Genomic DNA, 22,487 nt, shown 5'->3' with positions numbered 1-22,487 from the left:
CCCGGCGTAGGCCGCGCCCGGGACGCTGGAGAGCCGCCCCCCGGAAAAACGCCTGACTACAAAACCCGGACTGTGCCCCCAGCCCCCGCGCGCGCCCCTCGAGGTCGGGGGCGGACAGCGCGCTGCACGTGACCTCCCCGCCCGCGCGGCCAGCCCGCCGGCATTGGGGCGTGGCCCCGCCTGGCGGCCTCGCGGCGATTGGTTGCGGGGCGGGGCCGGCGGCGCTCCCGCCCGGGGAGAAATGCCAGGGGCGGGGCCCGGTGGGCCGGAGCGGGCTGGGATTGGCCGGGGGCGTGCCGGGGCGTGGCCGCGAGCGGCAGCAAGCGGGTGGGGCCGGAGGCGGCGGGAGTCGCGGCTGCTGTCCGTGCACCTGAGAGCCGACGCCCGGGTCCTCGAAGCTGCACCCGCCGCCGTCCTCGTCGCCATGAACCGCTTCAAGGTGTCCAAGTTCCGACACACGGAGGCCCGGCCGTCCCGCCGCGAGGTAAGCCCTGCCCTCGGGTCCCTGCGCCCCTCCCCCTACCCCGGACCCCGCTCGGGGACCCCTGAGCCCGCCTGCCCCGGGGCGCCCCCTTCAGGCCCGGGCCCGGCTGTTCCGTCGCACTCGAAGGACAGAATCAGGCGTTCCCAGCCGGGTCTCTCTCTGGGCGCTCCGTGAGCGCCGCGGTCCGCGGGCTCGCCCGCCTCGCCCCGGGACCCCCGAAGCGGTGTAGCCCGCCCAGCCGCGCCGAGGCCTGAGGCCTGCAAGGCTGCCTGCCTTCTCGGCTTCCGGTCGGCCTCGCCGGGGACCGCGGCTCGGGCGCTGCTGGCACCAGCTCCTCCCCGCCGCCCTGATCGGCCCTTCCCGGGGCTGGGGTATGGGAGAGATGTCGCTCTCTCCGCTGGCCTTGACGAGTCCGGTGTGTCAGCTGAAGAGCGGGAGCCCCTCAGTCAGAGGCGCGCCCCTCCCTCGGGTTTCCGCCGGCGCTTCCTTCTCTCTGGGCTGGCGCAAGAGCAGCTCTTCTCTTACTGGGGTGATGCTGCCAGGGTTGGGTGGGGTTTGGGGAGGCCCGAGGAGGTGGAGCCCAGAGGAAGAGCTGAGCCAGGTGTTGGGGCGCCTCGGACCCCCCGGAAGGGCAGCCGGCCTCATGAGGGGTGTGCTTCAGAGATGATGCCAGTCCTGCTCTGCTGCTCCCAATATTATTTGGAAGGCTTAGGAGCTGACCTCTAGTAACCCCATCAGGAGCGAACGCACAGCAGGGAAGCTGGGGCAGAAGCCCAGTTTTCATCCTCTGGACAGTATTTCCTCTGTACTTCCGTGTGCTCCTGGAACCACAACTGTGAACACCACAGCACTTTACTTCCTCTGTACTGCTAACAGTTTTGTGAGGGAGACATCCAGCAAGCAGACATGCCTGCAAGGGCACTGCAAGTTTTAGTAAGTGCCCCAAAGAACACACAGGAAGGGCTGGGATGGAGATGGAGATGAATGGCCACGTGGAGGTTAATCTCCTTACAGTAGTCAGGGAAGGCTCCAGGGAGAAGGTGACATTTAAGCTGAGGCCAGGAGGGTGAGAAGCAGCCAGCTATGAGAAGAGTGGGGTGGGAAGGAGCCTGGAAAGTGGGCCAGGGTGGATGGAGGGCAGTGATGGGGAACCAGGCTGTCAGATGGTCCAGAGCAGTCCTATAGAGTTCGAGGGCCACAGGAAGAAGTTGGGTTGTTTCTGAGTGCAGTGGGGAACCATTGTACTAAAAAGTTGAAAGCAAAGCGAGGGGTGGAGAGGTGCTCAGATTTGCATTAATACCGTCCTTCTGCTTGCAGTAAGCACTCCTTTATGGGTCTGGAGTATACTCGATGGGCTTTGGGGCTTGTCCCAGGTAGGCCGCAGCCCAGCAAAGTAAACAGATGAGCATGGGACCAGGGATTACAGAGAAAGGTTTAAACAGTTTAGGGTAGGGAGATGGGAGGACAGGTGATCTGTTCTCCTTTTAAAGGTATTTCCTATCACTCTGTTTGTAAAGTAAACATGAAATAATGCAAGATGATAATGCAGGTGAAAATTGAAATAGAAACTTGCATGGGAGAGGCAGTTTCTGGTGCACTGTGGGTGGGTAGGTTGGGACACAAGGGCGTTCAGTTTTCAGGTGGCTGGGATGAGTGTCACGGAGTGCTTTGATACCAACAAGAGAAAACATATGGACCTTGCTGATCTTTAGTTTCAGAAGGAGTGCTCCTTTGCCCCTCCGTATGTGGGGGTGTTAACATTATTGCCTTCTCTCAGGGGTGCAGTGTTCACCTTTCTTTGAGACCTTGTGGAGAGGTCTTGATTCTTCCCCTTTCTGAGCTTGAGTGTTTTCTCCTGGGGCTTGCAAGGAGACCCCTGTGCTTGGGGGAGGCCTTCAGCAGTGCCCTGGAGGAAGTTGAGGCTGTCTTCTGTTTTAGGTGCTCACTTCTGCTTTCACTGCTTTTCTCTCTCCCTTTTAACAGGAATAACCCCCTGGTCTCTTGACTACATTTATCCAGAGCTTCCCTTCTGACAGTGTTCTCCCCCTTATTAGAGAACTGAGTTAATAGACCAAATTACTCCGCTGTGATTGAGGTTATCATTTCAGTAATATATTGCATATCCTAAGGGAGTATGTGAGTGGGCACAGGATTAGATCCAAAGAAATGCATTTCTAATTGTGCAGCCCCTGCCTTAGTTATGAGCAGAGACCTGGCTGTCACAATTCTTTTCTTTATTTTCAGGCCTGGATCAGTGACATTCGAGCAGGAACCACACCCTCTTGTGGGAACCAGATCAAATCCAGCTGCCACTTGATTGCATTTAACTCTGACCGTCCAGGTAGGGAGCTGGATGTGGATGTGGATGGACATTCAGACATTGTCACCCTAATAAGGATGGGGCGGAAGGGCAGGCTCATTTCAGGCTGGAGGCTTGAAGACTCCTTGTGGGGGTCAGAGGTCAGCACCCTGCAGGGCCTTAGACCCCTACAAAGTGGTCAGTGTGCAGAAATGGATTGATTTTGATGCGGTTATGTATGCATACTTTATATAAACCACACTGCTTGTGGGTTTTTTTTGTTTTTTTTTTTTTTTTTTAATTTATTTGAGTGAGACAGATAGTATCAGTGGGAGGGGGAGAGGGAGAGGGAAAGAGAGAATGTCAAGCAGATTCCACACCGAGCATGAATTCTAACATGGAGCTTGATCCCAGGACCCTGAGATCATGACCAGAGCTGAAACCAAATGTCAAACGCTTAACCCACTGAGCCACCCAGGTGTCCCTGGCTATGGTTTTTAACAGATTGGCCAGGATGATAAGGAGAGGACTGTCCTCTTTGTTTTCAGCTATCCCCATAGCTAGCCATTCCTCATCTGGGGATCTGGAATTGTCTGGAGTCAATAGGAACACCAAGATTTGAAAAGCTCCCCTATGTTAGTTGGGACCTTTTGGTCACTAGCAATAACTTGGACGTCAAACGGAGTTAAACAAAATTCAGATAGTTCTTCGGCTGGTGTCATTCAGTCATCCAGAGGCTTTGGGCAGAGCTGTATGCAGAGGCTCACACATGCCATTGGCCCTGACCTGTGTCCTGTTCTCGAGCTCTGCTGCCCTTGGATGATGGCTTCTTCCTCAAGTAAAGCTGGGGAAAGTGGCCACTGGGGGCCCTAGGCTGACCCCATATGACCCACAATGTGAAAAAGAGACAATCTCTTCAATATGTTCTGTACATCGATGTCACATGTTCTTTCATAGAAAAAGAAAATAATCTTGGATCAATCACTGTGTCCAGGGGGATATTGTCTTATGATTGGTGGAGGCTCTGGGAAGGTCCAAGGCTGAGCTTTTGGGTCTCCTGTCCTCTGGGTGCCCTGGGCAGCAGACAGTTCCCATTAGGACTGAAGTCAGAAGCCCCCATGTGTTTGACAGGTGTGCTGGGCATTGTGCCTTTGGAAGGCCAAGGAGAGGACAAGAGACAGGTGACCTACCTCGGCTGCCATTCAGGTGAGTGGAGACTGGACCAAAAAAGTCTAGAACTTGCTCTGCCCTCCCTGGGTGCAGGGACTCATACTCACCTGAAGCCACAGTCCCATGGCTGGCGAGGTTCCTCCTACTATACCTTGCTCTACCTTCGTACAGTGTCCATATTGGAAGGCTGGGTCCTGGTTGAGCATTCCGCTCGGGCAGAGAGAGCGGAACCTGAGTGCTCCAGGTCGTCCACCTGAGAGGACGGGGACGGGCCCAGCCAGCATCAGGCTCCAGGCCGATGCCGTGGAGTGCACTGTGGCAGACTCAACCCTCTGGGATTCTTAGCCCTGCGTCTTCTCCTGGAGCCCAGCAGACCACCCCTCACCACCAGGCCTCCTCCTCAGCCAGGCTGCTCAACACCCCTCTAGGAGGGGGCTGTCCGGGCTTCGGGGCTTGAGATGGGGCCTCACAAAGAGAGCTTTTGTGAACTACAGCTGGTTCTGGGGGCAACCGGCAGCCCGCCTGGCAGCCCGCCCGCTCCGAAGGAACAGCTCGCTCTCCCTGGGCTGCGGCAGCCCTGGCCCAGCTGCCTCCTCGCTCCCTGTCCAGCTGCTGCTGCGGCTGCGGGCCAGCCCCTTTGGCTTGCGTTCCTGCCCTTGCTAGGCTGCCTGGGGGGAGGGAAGAGGGCTGGCCCTAGGTCCCCAGTCTGAGTGTGTGGCTCAGTGTCGGAGTCCAGCTGATGAGAACAGCAGCCAATTAAGTAACCGTGGTGAAGCCTGGTCAAGAGCCCTCGGTGTGCTAAGAACGATGTCTACACCTTCTCATCTCGTTCTTTCTGAAAGCCTTTCACGACTTTATTGAGGCATCGTTTACATACCATTGATGTGACTTGTTTTGAGTGAGGAACTCAAAGACTCTTATGGAGGTGACAGAATTGGGCATCCAAAACCCAATTTTAGAGCGATTCCCCAGAGGATCTTCCTGCCCCTTTGCAGTTAATCCGTTTCCGCCTCTGGCTCCGAAGCCCTGGGCTCCAGCTGATCTACTTTCTAGCTCTTCGGCCAGGGTCTGCGAGCTACTGTCACAGCCAAGTCTGGCCAGCTGCCTGTCTTTGTAAATAGCGTTTTTGGGGACACAGCCACCCTCTTCATTGGCATTCAGCCTGTGACTGCTTTCTCCCAGCAACCACAGAGTTGAGGAGGTGTGACGGAGACCATATGGCCCCCAAGCCCTCAAGTATTCGCCGTCTCACCCTTTGCAGCAAACGTTTGCCAGCTTCTGCTCTACGGCCCGGCCTTTTCTGGACGTTTCGCATAAATGGAATCATACCGCATGGAGTCTCTCAAATCTGGCTTCTTTCACTTAGCATAACATTTTGAGATTCATCTTTGTTGTAATGCATGGCAGGAGTCTGCTTTCTTATCCATTCTTACACCTTTCTGAAGACAGTTTTTGTTATTTTTTTTAAGATTTATTTATTTGACAGAGAGAGAGAAAGCGAGAGCACAAGCATGGGGAGTGGCAGGCAGCAGAGAAGCAGACTCCCTGGGGAGCAGAGAGCCCGATGCGGGGCTCCATCCCAGGACCCTGGGATCATGAACTGAGCCGAAGGCAGACGCCTAACAACTGAGCCACCCAGGCGGCCCTGAGCCCTGTATTCTTGATGCATGTTACCCCTGGGGGAGCTGGCCCAGGTTGCTGGTGCCTGCCGGGTAACGAGCCCCATTATTGGGGGCCCTTCGAGGAGAAGCTGGACCAGGCCTCTTTTGATCGGGTGTAGCTCCCTGTGGCCTCAGCCTTGTTGGAACGCTGCATGGGGGGCACCTCTAGTTCCTCAGAACCTGCCTTCGAAGCAGCAGGCACCAGTCTGCCCTCCAAGGTGCCGCCGGTGGGGGAAGAGTGTGGTGGGCTGGCCTCTTGTTCTCCCCTGCCTTTCGGGGGTGCCTTCTGCCTCCTGGCTCAGGGCCAGGTGCCCTTCAGCCCAGCTGCCCAGACAGCAGGGGGTTGGGAGGTGTTTCGGAGTGTTCCTGCAGCCTGGGCTGTGAGGTGGCTGGGGACTTGCTCCGACCTGGGAAGGGCAGCATAGTCCTGTGCTGCGGGTGTAGCTTCTGAAACCAGACTGACCGCCCAGCCATCAGCCTTGTCCCTTCTTAGCTGTGTGGCTCTGGGCAAGTTACTTAAACCCCTTCTGTGCTCACGTCCTCATCCCCCCCCCATTGGGGATCACACCACAGTGCCATCCTGAGGGGTCGCTGTGAGGATTTGATGAGATAAATGCATGCAAAGGACACAGGCCTGCCGGCCAGCTGGATACCCAGCTTGACCATGTCCCTGGTTCTCGTTCCCTCGGGGATGCCAGCTTGCTCATGCTGGCTGCGGCACCCAGCTGGGCCCTGCCCTGTCCCGTGCAGACCCCACAGTCAGGGTGGCAGGGCTTCCAGGAGTCCAGACCAGGGCTGTCCCAAGGGGTGCCTGTCTTCATTTGCCCCTTCTCTTTTCTGTTCTGGCTGGGATGCCTGGAGTCCGGCTGTGGCCTGAGAGGAACACAGATCTGCTTGACCCCCAGTGGAGGCAGGCCGCAGAGATAGTCGCTCCGCTCCTTCCTCTGGTGACGCAAGCCTGGCCAGAATGCTCATAGTTCCCTGCCAACCCCCACATTGAGCCCTGGCCTCCTCACCCCCCTTGTGAGATTCAGGAAATGTGGGTTTCCCCTCAGGGCTGTGGCTCACTCTGTGTGTCCCTGTCTCCCCCTCCTGGCCTTCCAGAGGTGAGCAGCTCCGGTTCTTGGGTTGCAAAGAACTGAGACCAATTCCAGCTTGCTTTGGCCAAAAAGGGATTTAGAGGAGAGCTTCCAGAGCTGAGGGCCTGGGGAGTTTCCAAAACCGAAGGAGCAGCTGGACATGCAGGCCTGCGGAGGGTCCTGGCGCGGGAGCCGACGGCTCCCTCCCGTCTGGCTACCCTCCACCCCACCCAGGCCAGTCCCTGAGGCACCCTGTCTCGAGGCCTCCCAATTCCTGGTTTAATTCCCTTAAGAGAGAAGCTGGTTGCTCATCCTTGGATCAGATACACTGTGGCCCCCCAACCCCCCGGTGCGGTCTCGAGGGGCAGAGAACTCCTAGCTTGCACATGTCACCCAGACGCCGGCTTCCCTGATGTTCTGACCTGTTCTAGTCCTTCATGTTCTTCAGGGCTCCCCGCGTCTCCTCCACGAAGCTGCCCTGAGCCCTGACCTGAGAGGCCCTGCGCTCAGCCCACCTCTTGCTCTGTCTGCAGAGACGCGTGTGTGTCTCGCTGTGGCGGTGCTGAGGGTCTGTCAGGGCTGGGTGGTGTCTGTCCAGTTCGTGAATCCCTTGTGGGTTGACACTCGCATACATTCACACGTTTGTAGGCTGGGCCCTGCACTGGGCTCTGGATCTGGGGCAAATGCAGGTGCTTGGGGTTTTGAGGAGCTTCCTGCCTGTCGTCGTGCTGACCTCCTAATGCCAGGGCCTTTGCCCATCCTGGGGGATGTGTATCACAGGCGGGAATTTCCAGTGTGACTTTCCTTGTGGACTTTCAGCCTGCCGCCACGTGGGCGGAGTTGTCCCCACCTCTGAAACCCTGGGCTGTGGTTCCTCACCTTGGGGAGATATCCTATTGGGCTGGAACCGAAGTTCTGGGACGTTCTCGCCAGGCCTGTGTCAGCCATTGCTTTCCTACAGACCTGGTCACAGACTTGGACTTCTCTCCCTTTGATGACTTCCTCCTGGCCACGGGCTCAGCTGACAGGACGGTGAGTGGAGCTGCTGGATGAGCTGCTTTATGTTCCTCCCAGTCCCCTCCAGGGCCCTTGGCCCCTGCAAAGGCCTCCAGAACTGGGTTAGCCCAGAGCCTCAGTTCCTCAGCCTACACTGGCTCCCATGTGCTCCTGTGCCTTTGGCGGGAGCTGTGGCCCTGACTTGCTGTCCCGTTGCTGGGCTGCCTGAGGAGAGCAGGGCTGGGGTGGTGTGGGACACTGGAAGGGATGGACCAGAGCCCCTGCCTTGTGTCTCTCTGCCTCTCCCCCACCCCACCCCTGATGACATGCTGCGATCTTGGGCTGGATTACCCTGTCTTCTCATGGGATACACAGCCCCTGTACCCAAGTACCACCCCCTGGGCTCCCGGACTTACTCTTTCCCGCAGGTGAAGCTGTGGCGCCTGCCTGCCGCTGGCCAGGCGCTGCCCTCGGTGCCTGGGCTGGTGCTGGGCCCGGAGCCCGTGCAGGTGGACGGGCTGCAGTTCCATCCCACCGCCGATGGCGTCATGGTGAGCGCAGCGGGCACGGCCGTGAAGGTCTGGGACGTGGCCAAGCAGCAGCCCCTCACAGGTATGGGCCGCACTGGCCGCCCTCCCCGGGCAGCCCCCTTCCGGATGGCACGCTGTCGCATTCTGTGTTCCTTAACGTGAATTCCAGGATATGTGTTAACGTCTCGTGTGTCAGTGATAGGAAAGGTGGTGAGAGTCTAGTAGACATATCCCAAATGCTCCGTCCCACTTCCTCTAGGCATCTGTTTTCATTTCGGGAAATTGTTTTTCCTCCGTATGCCCAAGTACCTTTCTTAGTGTTGCTTCTTGAGTGGTATGTCACTTCGGTTTTGAAAACAAACTTCTGGCTGCTTCTCTGCCGGACAAGGGTTCTGCTGTCTTGCAGCCCCTTCCCCGAGGCTTCTCCGCTTGTTTTCACGGCTGAGCCTGTCTTGGTGCGCTCCAAGTCTGGCTGCTCTAAGCCGCCCCGCAGCCAGGGTGCCTTACAAACAACAGGAATTCATTGCTCGTGGCTCTGGAGCCTGGACTTCCAAGGTCAGGGTGCCGGCTGACTCGGTGTTTGGTGAGAACCTGCTTCCGGGTCACCGATGGCCGTCCCAGTGCTTCGTCTTCACCCGGCAGAAGGGACGACTGGGCTCTCAGGACCTCTTATCAGGTCACTGATACGGGTCAGGAGGCTCCACCCTCGTGGCCCGGTCACCTCTCTGAGGCCCCGCCTCCAGACCCTGTCCCAGCGGGAGTTAGGCTTCAGTGTGGGGGGGACGCAAACATTCAGACCAGCACAGATGATGACAGCTTTGGGTCAGATTCCTCAGCGAATGGCTATGACCCTGTGACCCATGTGGAGGCCTGGCGTTCTGTGATAGTGCCCCGGTGTCATTTCTGCCAAGGCCCTGTTATGCGCATGCCCTTTTTAGGGCAAAGACACGGGGCTCCGAGAGCTAAAGGACAGCCTTGCCTTATAGGACTGTCTGGAGCATCCAGCATGGGTCAGGCTCACCGAGGTGAGATCCCTACCTCTGGGGCTGGGACCAAGGGGGCAACCGAGGGCCACCGGTACTGTGAATTACCCAGCTCCTGGTACCATCCAGGAGACCAGCCTGGCCTTTGAAGCAGAGGGGATGGTCACCAGGCAGTCTGTCAGTAGGGGGTCACCCAGCTGTAACTGCTGTGTCTTGAGCCCTCTCAGCCCCGGACAGTGCTGAGGCCTTCCTGCCAACAGTGGTTCCACAGGCCACCGCTGCCATTCCCATGTCGTAGATGAGGTTAAACAACGGGGTCCAGCCCATGGAGTGAGTGGGCAGCAGGGCTGCGGTTAATCCCAGGGGGAGGAAGCCCGGGCAGAGCGGTTATCTGCTGCTGCAGAACAGATTGTCCCAGAACATAGAGGCTTAGAATATTTGTGAACATTTATTATCTCGCAGTTTCTGAGGGTCAGAGATTCGGGAGCTGCTCAGCTGGGTGGTCCCAACTTAGGGTCTCTTACGAGGTTGCGACTGAGACGTTGGCTTCCTCATCAGGAGACCTGGCTGAAGCAGGAGGCTCAGCTTCTCAGAGGGTTTGCGGACACGGTGCTGGCTGTGAGGAGGACACCTCAGTCCCCACCACCGGGCCCCTCCCTGGGCTGCCCCCACAGCCAGAGCTGGCTGCCTCTGGTGGACCACCATGGGGCAGGGAGCAGGGAGGAAGCGGCAGTGCCTTCCATGGCCCAGCTTTGCAAGTCACACGCCTCCACGTGCTCTTGACTGTCTTCAGTAGAAACGAGTTACTAAGCCCGGCTCCACTCAAGGGGAAGGGAATGGGGCTCCACATTTGGAAGAGAGTGCCTTAGAGCCCGAGGGCTGCCGTAATGAAAGCACCACAACCTGGATGACTTCAAGTCACAGAGACTTCCTGTCTCACAGTCTGGAGAGTGGAAGTCTGGAACCCAGGCGTCCGGGCAGGGTGGCACCTTCTGAGGGCAGTGAGGGCGAGTCTGTCCCAGGCCCCCCCAGGCATCCCTCGGCTTGTATGTGGTGTCTTCTCCCTGTCTTCTTCCCTGTGCATGTCTGACTGTGTGTCCATGTTTCCCTTTTCACGAGGACCAGTCCTACTGGACTAGAACCCACCCTGAATGATATCAGCTTAAGTTGATCTTCTAAAAAGACTCTGTTTTCAAAGAAAGGTACGGCATGGGTGCTGAGGGTTAGGATGTCAGCATCTTTTTTTTTTTCCTTTTAAGTTTATTTTTTTATTTATTTTTAAGTAATCTCTCTACCCAGTGTGGGGCTTGAACTCCCGACCCCGAGACCAAGAAGTCACATGCTCTTGTGACATTGCCAGCCAGGCATCCCAGCATCTTTTTGTGGGGAGACCATTCAACCTCTAATAGAAGGAGCATCCCATAATTCGTGGACGTATTTTAAAACCGTCACGCTGGGGGAGGAGCAAGGATAGCCCAAGCAGAGGCCCGGGGTGGGAATGTGTGTGTCCTGGCCACGGGCTGGTGTGACTCAGTCGGGCTGTGTTGGTGAGTGACTGGACGTTAGCCTCAGTGGGACGTGAGAGCTGGGCTGAGCGAGGGCAGGGAGGCTCAGAAGGTTTTAGAGTAGAAGTGTGGCCCGATGTGGGCAGGGCTGAAGGAAGAAGTCCAGGCGCAGTGCAGGGGGTCTGGAGGGAGATGCTGGCCTTGCTCCTCCCACTCGAGAGAGAGCTTGCAGCTGCTGCCTCTGCCCTGGGCACCACCCCGAGCTGGGCCCTCCTTTGCCCACTTACCTGGTGCCCCCATTGCTTAGGACAGCGTAGGGAGACCTTGGACCCCCTCCTGACCTTGCTGCTTCTCTGCAGAGCTGGTGGCCCATGGGGACCTGGTGCAGGGTGTTGTCTGGAGCCGGGACGGAGCCCTGGTGGGCACGACGTGCAAGGTAAGTCTTGGGGAAATGCCTGTGGTACGGACTGAGGCGTGCCGGCTCTGTGCGGGGATACACGCTGGGGAGCGCATGTCCTGGGCTGTACCTGGCGGGCTTGGAGATATTTACGGGTCAAGAAAGCGCTTAGGTCAGGAGCATTTGTGAATCTCCTCTCCCCACCTCAGCTGCTCTCACTTTTGGCTTCACATCTGCATCTGGAAACCCCCACACTCTCTTGCTACTAGGGTATGGGGTCCCTATCAGATCGGGGCTCAAGTTAGGCCCCATGCTAGCCCCATCCCCAACCCTGGTGTCTGTGTTTGGCTCCCCTCCATCCTCAGCCCACCTCATCTGGCTGCTGTGTGCTTTGTCCGTACCACTGTCCTTCCCAGAGGGTCGTGTCGAGCAGCAGCCATGCACAGGGCTTGGTGCCGGACCCCACATGCAGTCAGCTGGCCTCTGGGTCCTCACTGATGCCAGGCCCTGTGCCCACCGGGTCCCTTGCTGGTGAGAGTAGCCAACATGGCCTAAGGCATCATATAGATGAAAAGATCAGTGTGAGCTGTGACGGGGCTCTGAGAGAGGGACACGGGGAGCTCTGAGCTGATTGAGAGGCTGGGGGCTTGGCCTCAGGCAGGGGCCCAGGAAGGGAGGGTTACTGGGGTTGGATGGGGAGAGCTGGGCAGAGTAGTGATAGGTGTAGGCCTAGAAGGGGCTGGGGGCAGAGAGCAGTGGGCGAGGCTGGAGGCACGTGCACAGGGTGACACTTGTTACCGTAGAAGCAGCAGGAGACCCTGGGATGTTTAAAGCCAGAGAGGGGCGGGCCGTGGCGTGAGGTGAGCAGATTGGTATTTTTTTTTTTTTAAAGATTTTATTTATTTATTTGACAGACAGAGATCACAAGTAGGCAGAGAGGCAGGCAGAGAAAGAGAGAGGAGGAAGCAGGCTCCCTGTGGAGCAGAGAGCCCGATGTGGGGCTCGATCCCAGGACCCTAAGATCATGACCTGAGCTGAAGGCAGAGGCTTTAACCCACTGAGCCACCCAGGTGCCCCAGATTGGTATTTTGAAAGCTTCCCAGTGGCAATGTGGACAGAACATTGCAGGGATGGGCGGTACCTAAAAGGGATGGTAGGCCACCTCCTGGGGGAGGCAGATGGGTTGATGCAGAGAGGTTTGGGGGACATGGAGGGGACATGGGCTGGGGTGAGGTTTGGGGGGTTAGGAGGCTGGTTCCAGGGTTGCGGGTTGGAGGGGAGGCCTGCCGTCCAGACAGGGAGCTTCTAGGGGTAGTTCTCGGCCTCTAGGCTAGCGGGGGCCTGGAATGTCATGGCCTGGAGCTCTGGGCGTCAGTATGAGCTGAGGGTGGGAGGACAGGTGGCATCTGCATTGCAGGACACCTACCAGGGGAAAGAGGGGTCCCCCGAGCAGGAGAGAGGAGGGTGAGAGGAGGGTGGTAGAGTGAGCCTGGAGAAAGGGTCAGAACCTGTGCAGCAGAAGCAAGGAGCCACCCTGTGGCAGGAGAGAAGCCGAGACAGGCTGGCAGTCTATGCCCCTAGGCCCAGGGCAACAGGGTCCCCAAGGGAGGTGGCTGGGGACCCCCGGAAGAGTCTGCTGAGGAGTGAATAATGCTTATCTGTTGGATTTGGGGAGATGGGTGATCTTCGGGACGTTTGGGGATGTGCTGTGTCTTAGAGCCATTCATGAAGGATGGGAAGATGGCAGAGTCTGCAAGGGCTCCTCTGGCGGCTATCTGTCGGGGGGGCATGGGGGGCTCCTCTTACGGAGAAAATGTGGGGTCTCCATACTTGGGGATCCTGTTTACAAACTTCTCTGTTTTCTCAGAACACCCATTTCCCAAGGTTTTCTTTTTTAAGACTGATCGATTGATTTTAGAGAGTGAGAGTGTACACAAGCGGAGGGGGGCAGAAGGAGAGAGAGAATGTCAAGCAGACTCCACACTGAGCTGGGAGCCCGATGCAAGGCTCGATCTTCGGACCTTGAGATAATGACCTGAGCTGAAATCAAAAGTTGGATGCTGGGTGCCTGGGTGGCTCAGTGGGTTAAAGCCTCTGCCTTTGGCTCAGGTCATGATCCCAGGGTCCTGGGATCGAGACCTGCATCGGGCTCTCTGCCGGTGGGGAGCCTGCTTCCTCCTCTCTCTCTGTCTGCCTCTCTGCCTACTTGTGATCTCTGTCTGTCAAATAAATAAAATCTTAAAAAAGTTGGATGCTCAAATCAACTGAGTCACCCAGGCACCGTAACCCCGCGCCCCTCCCGCCCAGTTTTTTTAATCAGCTTTTCCCCCCATTCAGTTCATCAGACAGTAGGTTCTAGACATTGGCCTATGCTCTGGGGTCCATGGGGCTGCCAGCCCTGAAGGAGCCCCTGCTGGAAGGCGGTGTGGTTCTCTTACTCAGGCTCCACACAGGAGAGCACGGCTTCCCAGAGACCATGAGGTCGGGCCTGCCCTCACTGAGGAGGAGGGGACAGGGTTCTGGGCTGGGACCTCCCCCTCCAGTGAGAAACCCTCCCTGCCCTGCATTTCCACACCCTTCGCTGGTGTGTGAGAGAGAGGCGCACAGAAGGAGACCTGGAGGGACGGAAGGAGATGCTCTCGGGAAATTCTTGCTTTATGGTGACCAAAGTGCAGTCGTTTGTGCAGTGGAAAAGTAAAGAAAAAACCAACACTTGTGATCCTCCCCGCAGGGGCAGTACCGGTCACCATTTTGACATCTCTCTCTCTGATCCCTTCTGAGGCATGTCTCTCTGTACGTGTGGAGATCACGCCTCCAGGTTCCCCACCCTGCCTTTTCTGTTCTGCATAAAAATACATTCTCCGTTTCATCAGTAATTGAACAAACGTACAAAATACCTTATCGTACAAGTTTACCAATTTACTCGTTTCATAGGTTGTAACGTCTGAATATATTTGTATATAGATTTTTGTTTCTTGGGGCGCCTGTGGAGTAGTCACAGAGGCACCTTCCTTTCACAGAGCTCAGAGCCCAGCGTGGTTGATTCGGTTTTCGCCGTGGCTCCATAAAGATGGATTAGGAGGGGCGGTGGGTGGCTCAGTGGGTTGAGCCACTGCCTTTGGCTCAGGTCATGGTCTCAGGGTCCTGGGATCCAGCCCTGCATCGGGCTCTCTGCTCAGCGGGGAGCCTGCTTCCCTTCCTCTCTCTCTCTGCCGGCCTCTCCGCCTACTTGTGATCTCTGTCTGCCAAAAAAAAAAAAAAAAAAGATGGATTAGGACGCAGGGATGTCTCCCGCGGTTTCTGCTGTGTTAGACAGCAGCCGGGTGTGGAGTCCACAGGAGGAGCTGCAGGCAGCTACAGTCCAAGGGAGGTGGTGTGGGCTGAGGGCAAGTACAAGGCCAGGTGAGAGCAGTGGGTGTGGTGTGTGGGGGATGCAGCATGAGGGGGTGGCGTGGTCAGATGGCACCGTGGTGGTGGGACAGGACGGGACATGGGGAAATGTAAGGAGCATTGCAGCTCCCAGGAGAGAGGGCAGTGCTGGCGTCAGGCCTTGGTGGTCAGGTGACAGCGTGCGTGGGGAGGAGGTGGGCGTGATTTCCCAGGAGAGTATGGTGGAGCCGGGAGGAGGACCCAGAGTGTGGGAAAGAGGGTGTCAGGTGTGGAGATTTCGTGTGCAGGGTTGACTGAGGAAGTGTTCGGGAGCTGTCCAGCCTACCTCCCCAGGGATCGGAGCCCCATTTACCACTTAGTTGGGATGGTGAGGTGGGATGAAGAGCTACCCAGCTGAGAAAGCCCTGTTGTGTCGTGCCCCTTCCTGTTGGCGTGATGACTCAGCTTCTTGCCTGCCGGTGTCCCCGGAGGAAGAATAAGTGTGATGAGGCCACAGATCAATGCAGAGGACCTCCGCATCCCCTCTAGACCCAGGGAACTTAAAATAGGGAGGAACAACGCAGATTTCCCGAGTGGATCCCTGGAGTGGAGCCCTCCCCCAACGCCCCACTCTCCACGCTGTTCCTAGACCTAGAGGCTCTCCCTGTGGGGACACAGTACCTTACGATGCCGTTGTCAGGGTGCAGCGTCCTGGAGGGGACGCTGGCCCAGCAGGGTGTGACTGCCACTCTCATGACCTGCCAGCGCTGTCTCAGGGCACCAGAGTCCTGCGTTCACTGCCACCCTCTTCTGCTTCAAGGGGTATCCTCAGGGTCCTGGATGGGTGTGTCAAATGCAAAAACCTATGGGGAATGGTGCAGAAGGGGAGGCCACCCCATGACTGCAGATCAAGAGAGGCCCATGGGCTCATCCTGAGCGTTGAGGGAGCCAGTGAGGGGGCCGTCCCTTAGCAGGAAGGAGCCTGCGCCCTCCTTCGCCAGTGGTTGCTGGGTTTACACTCAGCGCTGCCTGAGTCAGGTGGGGTGTGGGAAACACTCTGCTTCCTCCCAGAGCCCCCCGCTCTCCACACCGTCTCCCACTTGGCTGTCTGGTTCTGCCTCCCAGGACCCCTGATTCCCTCCAGGCCCTGCAGAAGCCCCTTCTGCTCCCTTCCCAGCTCTTCTCACTAAGGGAAAGGCAGGCAGCCGCTAGGGGGCGCGCTGGCCTCACGGATAGTCCAGCCAGCAGTGCTCCCGCTCCGCGTGCTCTGGTCGCGCCTGTGAGCCCAGGGGTATGTGCCCCTCTGGCGCCCAGTGTGACCTCTGGTGTGGATCCAGTGTCGAGTTCCGGCATTTGCTGGCCCGGCTGCCTTTGGGGAGTACCCAGTGTGGCAAGAATTGGAACTTTGACCCATGAGAGGTGCTGCCATCAGTGATCCTCTTCCTACCTAAGCCTCAGGGGTTTGCCCGCATCACCGAGCCCGTAGGTGGTGGAGCTGGTGTCCAAACCCAGGCCCTCGGGCTCTCCACTGGGAGAGCTCTGTTGCTTAGCTGGGAGTGAGTGACCTTTGCTGTCAGGAGGCATCTTCTCTTTCTTTCTTTTTTCTTTTCTTCCTTTTTTTTTTCTTTCCTTTCTATTTTTTTCTTTCTTTCTATACTTTCTTTTTTATCTATTTATTTATTTAAAAGATTTTATTTATTTATTTGACAGAGATCACAAGTAGGCAGAGAGAGAGGGGGGAAACAGACTCCCTGCCGAGCAAAGAGCCTGATGCGGGGCTTGATCCCAGGACCCTGAGACCATGACCTGAGCCAAATGCAGAGGCTTTAACCCACTGAGCCACCCAGGTTCCCCAATATATTTTCTTTCTTTCTTTCTATATTTTATTTCCACGTACTGTCTTACCCAGTGTGGGGCCCAGACTCACAGCCCTGAGCTCAAGAGTCGCACAGTCCACCAACTGAGCCAGCCAGGAACCCCAAAGAGGCATTCTGTCTTGCCCACCATCTCTCAAGATCCTTTGTCTCTCACAGTCTCACTGTCTCTCCCTATTCTCTGCCTCTTGCTGCCCCGTCTCTGTCCTCCATCTCTAGTGGTCCTCTCTCTCCGTCTTGCTCCGTGTTTCATTGTACTTTCTGCTTGTTTTGGTCCTGTGTGTCTCTCTGTCCTCTTCTGTCTTGACATCGCATCCTCCTGCAGAGCTGTGGAGTGGCGTGGACTGGTGCTGCTGCACAGTCAGCTCGTTCCTGGCCTGGGTCTGCTTCCCACGTGGCACAGGGCACGTGCTCAGTAAACGGCAGCTGCGAGGACTTTACCAGGAGTGACCCAAGAGCCCTGGAACCCCTCCAGGTGCATTAGGGAGACCTGGGACTTGTCTGCCAGGGGAGGCCGGGCTTTCGAGGCCTCTGGGCTGGCCCCCCCCTTCTCCAGTTGTGCTCTCACCCACCGCCCCCTCCATTCCCATCACCTAGTCTTGGCCTTGTCTTCCCCTTCACATCACATGTCAGCAAGTTCCTGTTTCCACATCTTCATTCATGCATTTCCACTTCCTGTGAATACCTTTCCCTTCCCAGTGCAAGCTCTGCTTGTCCTTGGAGGTTCGTCTCAGGTCTGAGTTTCTCTCCCGCTTCCCCGTGACCGCTTGTGGGTTGCGGAGTCCAGTACTGGGCACGGACTGTTTGCAGCCCTGCCTCCCAAGCACCTGGGCTGGAACCAGGCAGAAACCAAGCAGACAGTACCAAGAGTTCCCATATCCGCCCTCCCATCTGGTCTCATGTTGGTTGGGATGCTGCGTCTGTTATGGTTAAACCAATTTTGCCACATTAACTAAAGGTCGGAGTTTATAAGAGGCTTCACTCGGTGTGGCATCGTAGGGGTTTCCACAAGTGCAGGACATCAGCCACCCACATGACAGCATTGTGCAGAAGAGCTGCTCTGCCCTAAAAGTGCCCTGGGCTTCACCCCATCCCTCCCTCCGTCTCCCGAACCACTGGCAGCCACTGACTTCTTTGCTATCTCCGTGAGATTTGCCTTTTCCCTAATGTCATATTGCTAGAATCACACAACATACAGCCTCTCCAGATTGGCGTCTTTCACTTAGTAATGTACATTTATGGGCGTTCCCTGTCTTTTGGTGGGCTGGCGGCTCGCTCTTTATGGTGGTAAAAAACACATCATAAAATTTACCATCTTAACCCTTTTTAAGTAGACAGTTAGGTGAAGTTTACTTACATTGCTGTGAAGCAGATCTCCCGAACTGAAACCCCATACCCACACCCATTGAACAACAGCTTCCCTTTGCCGGCCCCCTTGCCCCCGCCTTCAGTAAGCACCATTCTCCCCTCCATATCTGTGATGTGGACCCGCTTAGACACCTCCCATAGGTGGATCCATATACTATTCGTCTTTTTGTGACTGGCTTGTGTCATTTACCATAATGTCCTCCAGGTTTGTCTGTGTTGTGGCATGGGACAGGAACTCTTTTTCCTGGCTGTATAATATTCCCCCATACGTGTGTTTACCCACTCCTCTGTCAGAGGACACTCGGGTGGCCCCCGACTGTCAGCTGTTTTGCAGAACGCTGCCGTGAGTGCTGTGAATGATAACATGACCCTCTTTTCACTTCCCCCGGGGGAGGTACTCACAGTGGAATTGCCGGGTCATAAGGGAATTCTATTTTTACTTTCTTGAGGAACTCTCACACTGTTTTCCACAGCCGCTGCACCACGAGGCTTCCCACTTTTCCAGGTCCTCACCAACGCTTGTTGTTTCCTGAGTTTTTGACAGGGGCCATCCTCACGGGTGTGAGGTGATCATCACATTGTGGTTTTACTTTGCGTTCCTCCAACGATTAGTGATGATGAACATCTTTTTGTATATTTCTTGGCCATTGGTCTACCTTTGGAGAATTATCTGTTCAAGTCCTTTGCCCATTTTTTAAAGAGTTATTTAACTTTTTTGTGGCTGTACAAATTCTTCGTTTGTTCTGGATACTCATCCCTTAATCAGAGACATGATCCACCGACGTCTTCTCCATTCCCTTTGGATGACTTTAACTCTGCTGATTGCATCCTTTGAGGAACAAAAGTTAAGTTTGATGTAGTCCCGCTTGTCTGTTTTTGCTTTTGTTTCCCATGCTTTTAGTGTCCTGTGCAAGAAATCATTACCAAATCTGACGTCGTGAAGCTCTTCGCCTAGGCCTTCTTCTAGGAGTTTTATGGTTTGGCCTCTTAGTCTTTCTCTTTATCACTGCACAGTATTCCATTGTGTGAATGCACCACAGCTGATCTTTTCCGCTGTTGAGGGACGTGCTGATGGCTTCCACTTCTTTGCAACTTTAAAAGTGTTACAAACATTTATACAGGCATAATTTCCTTTTTTAATGTTTTGTTTGAGAGAGAGAGCGCACACGTGTGCTCATACAAGCGCGGGGAAAAGGCAGAAGGAGAGGGGCAAGCAGACTCCCCACTGAGCGCGGAGCCTGAGGCGGGGCTCGACGTGGGGCTCAATGTGGGGCTCCATGCAGGACTGGATCCCAAGACCCTGAGATCATGAGCTGAGCTGAAGGCAGACGCTTAACCGCCTGAGCCACCCAGGCGGCCCGAGTATTTCTGGCTTTGTAAGAAGCTACCAGGCTGGCTTCTAGAGTTGCTGTTCCATTTGTATTCCAATCAGCAAATAAGAGTTTCTGCTTCTCCGTAATCTTGCCAGCATCTGATGATACCATTTTTTAAAAATTTTAGCCGTTCTAATAGGTGTGGTGTAGTAATTCACTGTTGTTTAAGTTTATAATTCCCTATGAGATGTGATATTAAACATCTTTTCATGTATTCAGTTTTCATTTTGTGTGTCTTTTTGATGGGGTGTTCATTCAGGTCTTTTAACCACTTCTTTTTTTTTAAAGATTTTATTTATTTATTTGACAGAGAGAGAGATCACAAGTAGGCAGAGAGGCAGGCAGAGAGAGAGGAGGAAGAAGGCTCCCCACTGAGCAGAAAGCCTAATGCAGGGCTCGATCCCAGGACCCTGGGATCATGACCTGAGCCAAAGGCAGAGGCTCAACCCACTGAGCCATCCAGGCACCCCATTTTGCCCACTTTTTAAATTGGGTTGTTTTCTTATTTTTGAGTTGTTTTTTTTTTTTTTAATATTTTATTTATTTATTTGACCGAGAGAGAGAGAGATCACAAGCGGGCAGAGAGGCAGGCAGAGAGAGAGGGGGAAGCAGGCTCCCCTGCTGAGTAGACAGCCCCATGCAGGGCTCCATCCCAGGACCCTGGGATCATGACCTGAGCTGAAGGCAGAGGCTTTAACCCACTGAGCCACCCAGGTGCCCTTTATTTTTGAGTTTTAAGTGTTCTTTGTATATTTGGGATACAAGTCTTCTCTCAGATACGTGCCTGCAAGTATTTTCTCCCAGTCTGTGGCTTGTCTTTCCATTGTTTTAACAGTGTCTCTGTAGACCAGAAGGGTATGATTTTAATGAAATCCAGTTTTATCTTCCACAGGTCATACTTTCAATGTTGTATCTAAAAAGTCCTTGCCAGGCACCTGGGTGGCTCAGTTGGTTAAGCGACTGCCTTCGGCTCAGGTCATGATCCTGGAGTCCCGAGTCCCACATTAGGCTCTCTGCTCAGCAGGGAGTCTGCTTCTCCCTCTGACCCTCCCCTTTCGTGCTCTCTCTCATTCTCTCTCTCTTTCTCAAATAAATAAATAAAATCTTTTTAAAAATTAAAAATTAAAAAAATTAGAAGTTCTTGCCAGGGACACCTGGGTGGCTCCGTTGGTTAAGTGTCCAGTACTTGGTTTTGGTTCAGGTCATGATCTCAGGGTTGGAAGACAGAGTCCCATATCAGGTTCTACTCCGCTCAGTGTGGAGTCTGCCTGAGATTCGTTCCACCTCCATGTTGGTCCTTTTCTGCCCCTCCCCCAGCTCGCACGCGCTCTTTCTCTCTCTCTCTCTCTCTCAAAAAAAAAAAAAAGGCTTTAAAAAAAGAAAAAGGAAAGAAAGTGAATTAAAAGTAAATAAATAGTCCTTGCCAAATCCAGGGTCACCCAGAGTTTCTCCTGTATTATCTCCTAGAGCTTTTATAGGTTTGTATTTTACAGGTAGGTCTGTGATCCCTTTCGAGTTGACGTCTGTAAAAGATGTAGTCTCTGTGTCGATTCATCCTTTTGGATGTGGACGTGGAGTTTTTCTAGTACCATTTGTTGAAAAGACTGTCCTTTCTCAAACGTATTGCCTTCACTTCTGTGTCACATATAGGCTGACTGTATTTGTGGAGTTCTGGCTCTGGGCTGTCTGTTCTCTTCCTTCGATCTCTTGTCCTTACGCCAGCACCACACTGTCTTGGTTAGCAGAGCCTTAGAATAAAGTCGGGCCCTGTCTGTCCTTCGACTTGGTCTTCTCCTTCAGGATTGTGTTGACCATGCATTTTCTGCCTGTCCGTATACACTTTAGAATCCGTTTGTCCATAACCACAAAATAACTTGGTGGAGTTTTCACTGGGATTTCGTTGAATCTGTAGATCAACTTGGGAAGAATGGACGTTTTGACGTTATTGATTATTATTATTGATTATTGATTATATCCCTATTCACGGACATGGACTCTCTTGTTTATTTAGTTCTTTGATTCTTTTCATCAGAGGTTTGTAATATCCTTCCCATAGATCTCATACGTATTTTGTTAGATTTATAGCTAAGCGTTTCGCATTTTTTCGTGCTGGTGTAAGTGGTACTGTGTTTTTCATTTCAAATTCCGATTGTTCCTTGCTGGGTCGTTGTTTTTCAAAATATGAAAATATGAGTCCACGCTGAATGCAGCAAAGTGGAACTGTGCAAAGATGAAAAGAAGAAGAGCTGATCACCCCCCACCTTCCCCGTCCCCAGCACTAACACACAACCCATGCTGTTCAAGACCTTTCTCCTTGCTCAGCAAACTTGCAAAAGCTACAGGAATGTGGTCAAATAGAGATCTTTGTTTACTTTTGCCGCAGCAGAATCACACCATCCGCGTTATTCTCCACCGTCCCTGTAGCACTTAACAATTGGTCATGGCCAAGCCTGTTAAGTAGTCAGTGGATGTAAATTCTGCCCCCTTTCTCCCCCCGTCCTTTATGCGTGTACATTTCTGCACGGGCACACCCACTACTCCAAGGGAATAGAGTCCTTCTGCGCGGTATGGGCACTTCATTTGGTGTGTGTATATACGTATTTGTATGTGTATGTGTATATGTATATGTATGTATATGTCTTACTTATTCCTGTGTCCAGCCTTAGGTAATCTGAGTCAGTAGCTGTATGCTGAGTGACGGCTGGGATCTGTAAACTTGCTATCCTGGTTAGTCACCAAGTTCTTTAGGTGTAGAAATGACATCATCTTTTGTGCTCCTCTGGGCTGAGCTGAACGCAGGGCCAGGCATTTACCAGCTGGTAGCCTAGAGTTTGGTTCTGGGCTTCATTTTCTCCATCTGTGACGGGGTCATGGTGATAGCACCACTTCATAAGGTGGCTGGAAATATGGGGAGAGATCATGCGTGTAGTAGGCCTGGTGCATTGTAGGTACTCAGCAAATGTGAACTCCTGTGTCTGAGTTCTCTGGTGTGGGTTACTGGGGCAGGAAAGGGGGCCTGCCCGCTGCAGTGAGAAATAGGAGCCAGGCTGGGGAGGGGTCCCCTGGTGCATGATGGCAGCCCTGTGTACTAGGAGGTGGGGCCATCAGAGCCTGTGGGTAGGGGAGAGAGGCTGGCCTCTAAGGACCCTGCCTGTCCCAAGTACACTCTATTTACTCCTCTCTCCTTTTCCAGGACAAGCAGCTGCGGATCTTTGACCCCAGAACAAAGCCAGGGGCCTCCCAGGTGAGTTGTGTGGGCTGGGGGTTGGGCTGAGGCCCTAGTGGCTCCAGCAGGTATAGGTGGGGGCAGGCTCCGCCTCTTAGCAGAGATTCTGCCACACCCCATGCCCCTGGCCCAGGCCTGATGGGTGTGTAGGGGTCACCTGGGGTGGACTCCTG

The 22,487-nt window shown here is 54.6% G+C and overlaps 1 protein-coding gene across 1 annotated transcript in view; it reads left to right on the top strand.

Annotated features, from left to right (window-relative positions):
• The first annotated feature begins 317 nt into the window (after nucleotides 1–317).
• CORO7 (coronin 7) overlaps nucleotides 318–22,487 on the top strand; it is a 56,747-nt gene continuing 34,577 nt past the window's right edge. The window contains exons 1-7 of the mRNA XM_047713870.1: nucleotides 318–484; nucleotides 2,729–2,825; nucleotides 3,915–3,989; nucleotides 7,655–7,725; nucleotides 8,118–8,301; nucleotides 11,067–11,143; nucleotides 22,282–22,332. Of these exons, the coding sequence (XP_047569826.1) occupies nucleotides 425–484; nucleotides 2,729–2,825; nucleotides 3,915–3,989; nucleotides 7,655–7,725; nucleotides 8,118–8,301; nucleotides 11,067–11,143; nucleotides 22,282–22,332 (615 nt within the window). The 5' untranslated portion in view covers nucleotides 318–424. The remainder of the gene's footprint in view (nucleotides 485–2,728; nucleotides 2,826–3,914; nucleotides 3,990–7,654; nucleotides 7,726–8,117; nucleotides 8,302–11,066; nucleotides 11,144–22,281; nucleotides 22,333–22,487) is intronic.

The sequence above is a fragment of the Lutra lutra genome, chromosome 18 (genome assembly GCF_902655055.1).
Source record: "Lutra lutra chromosome 18, mLutLut1.2, whole genome shotgun sequence".
Taxonomy (NCBI): Eukaryota; Metazoa; Chordata; class Mammalia; order Carnivora; family Mustelidae; genus Lutra; species Lutra lutra.
Note: the sequence above shows the minus strand (reverse complement) of the source record. Positions and strands in the feature narration are given on the sequence as shown.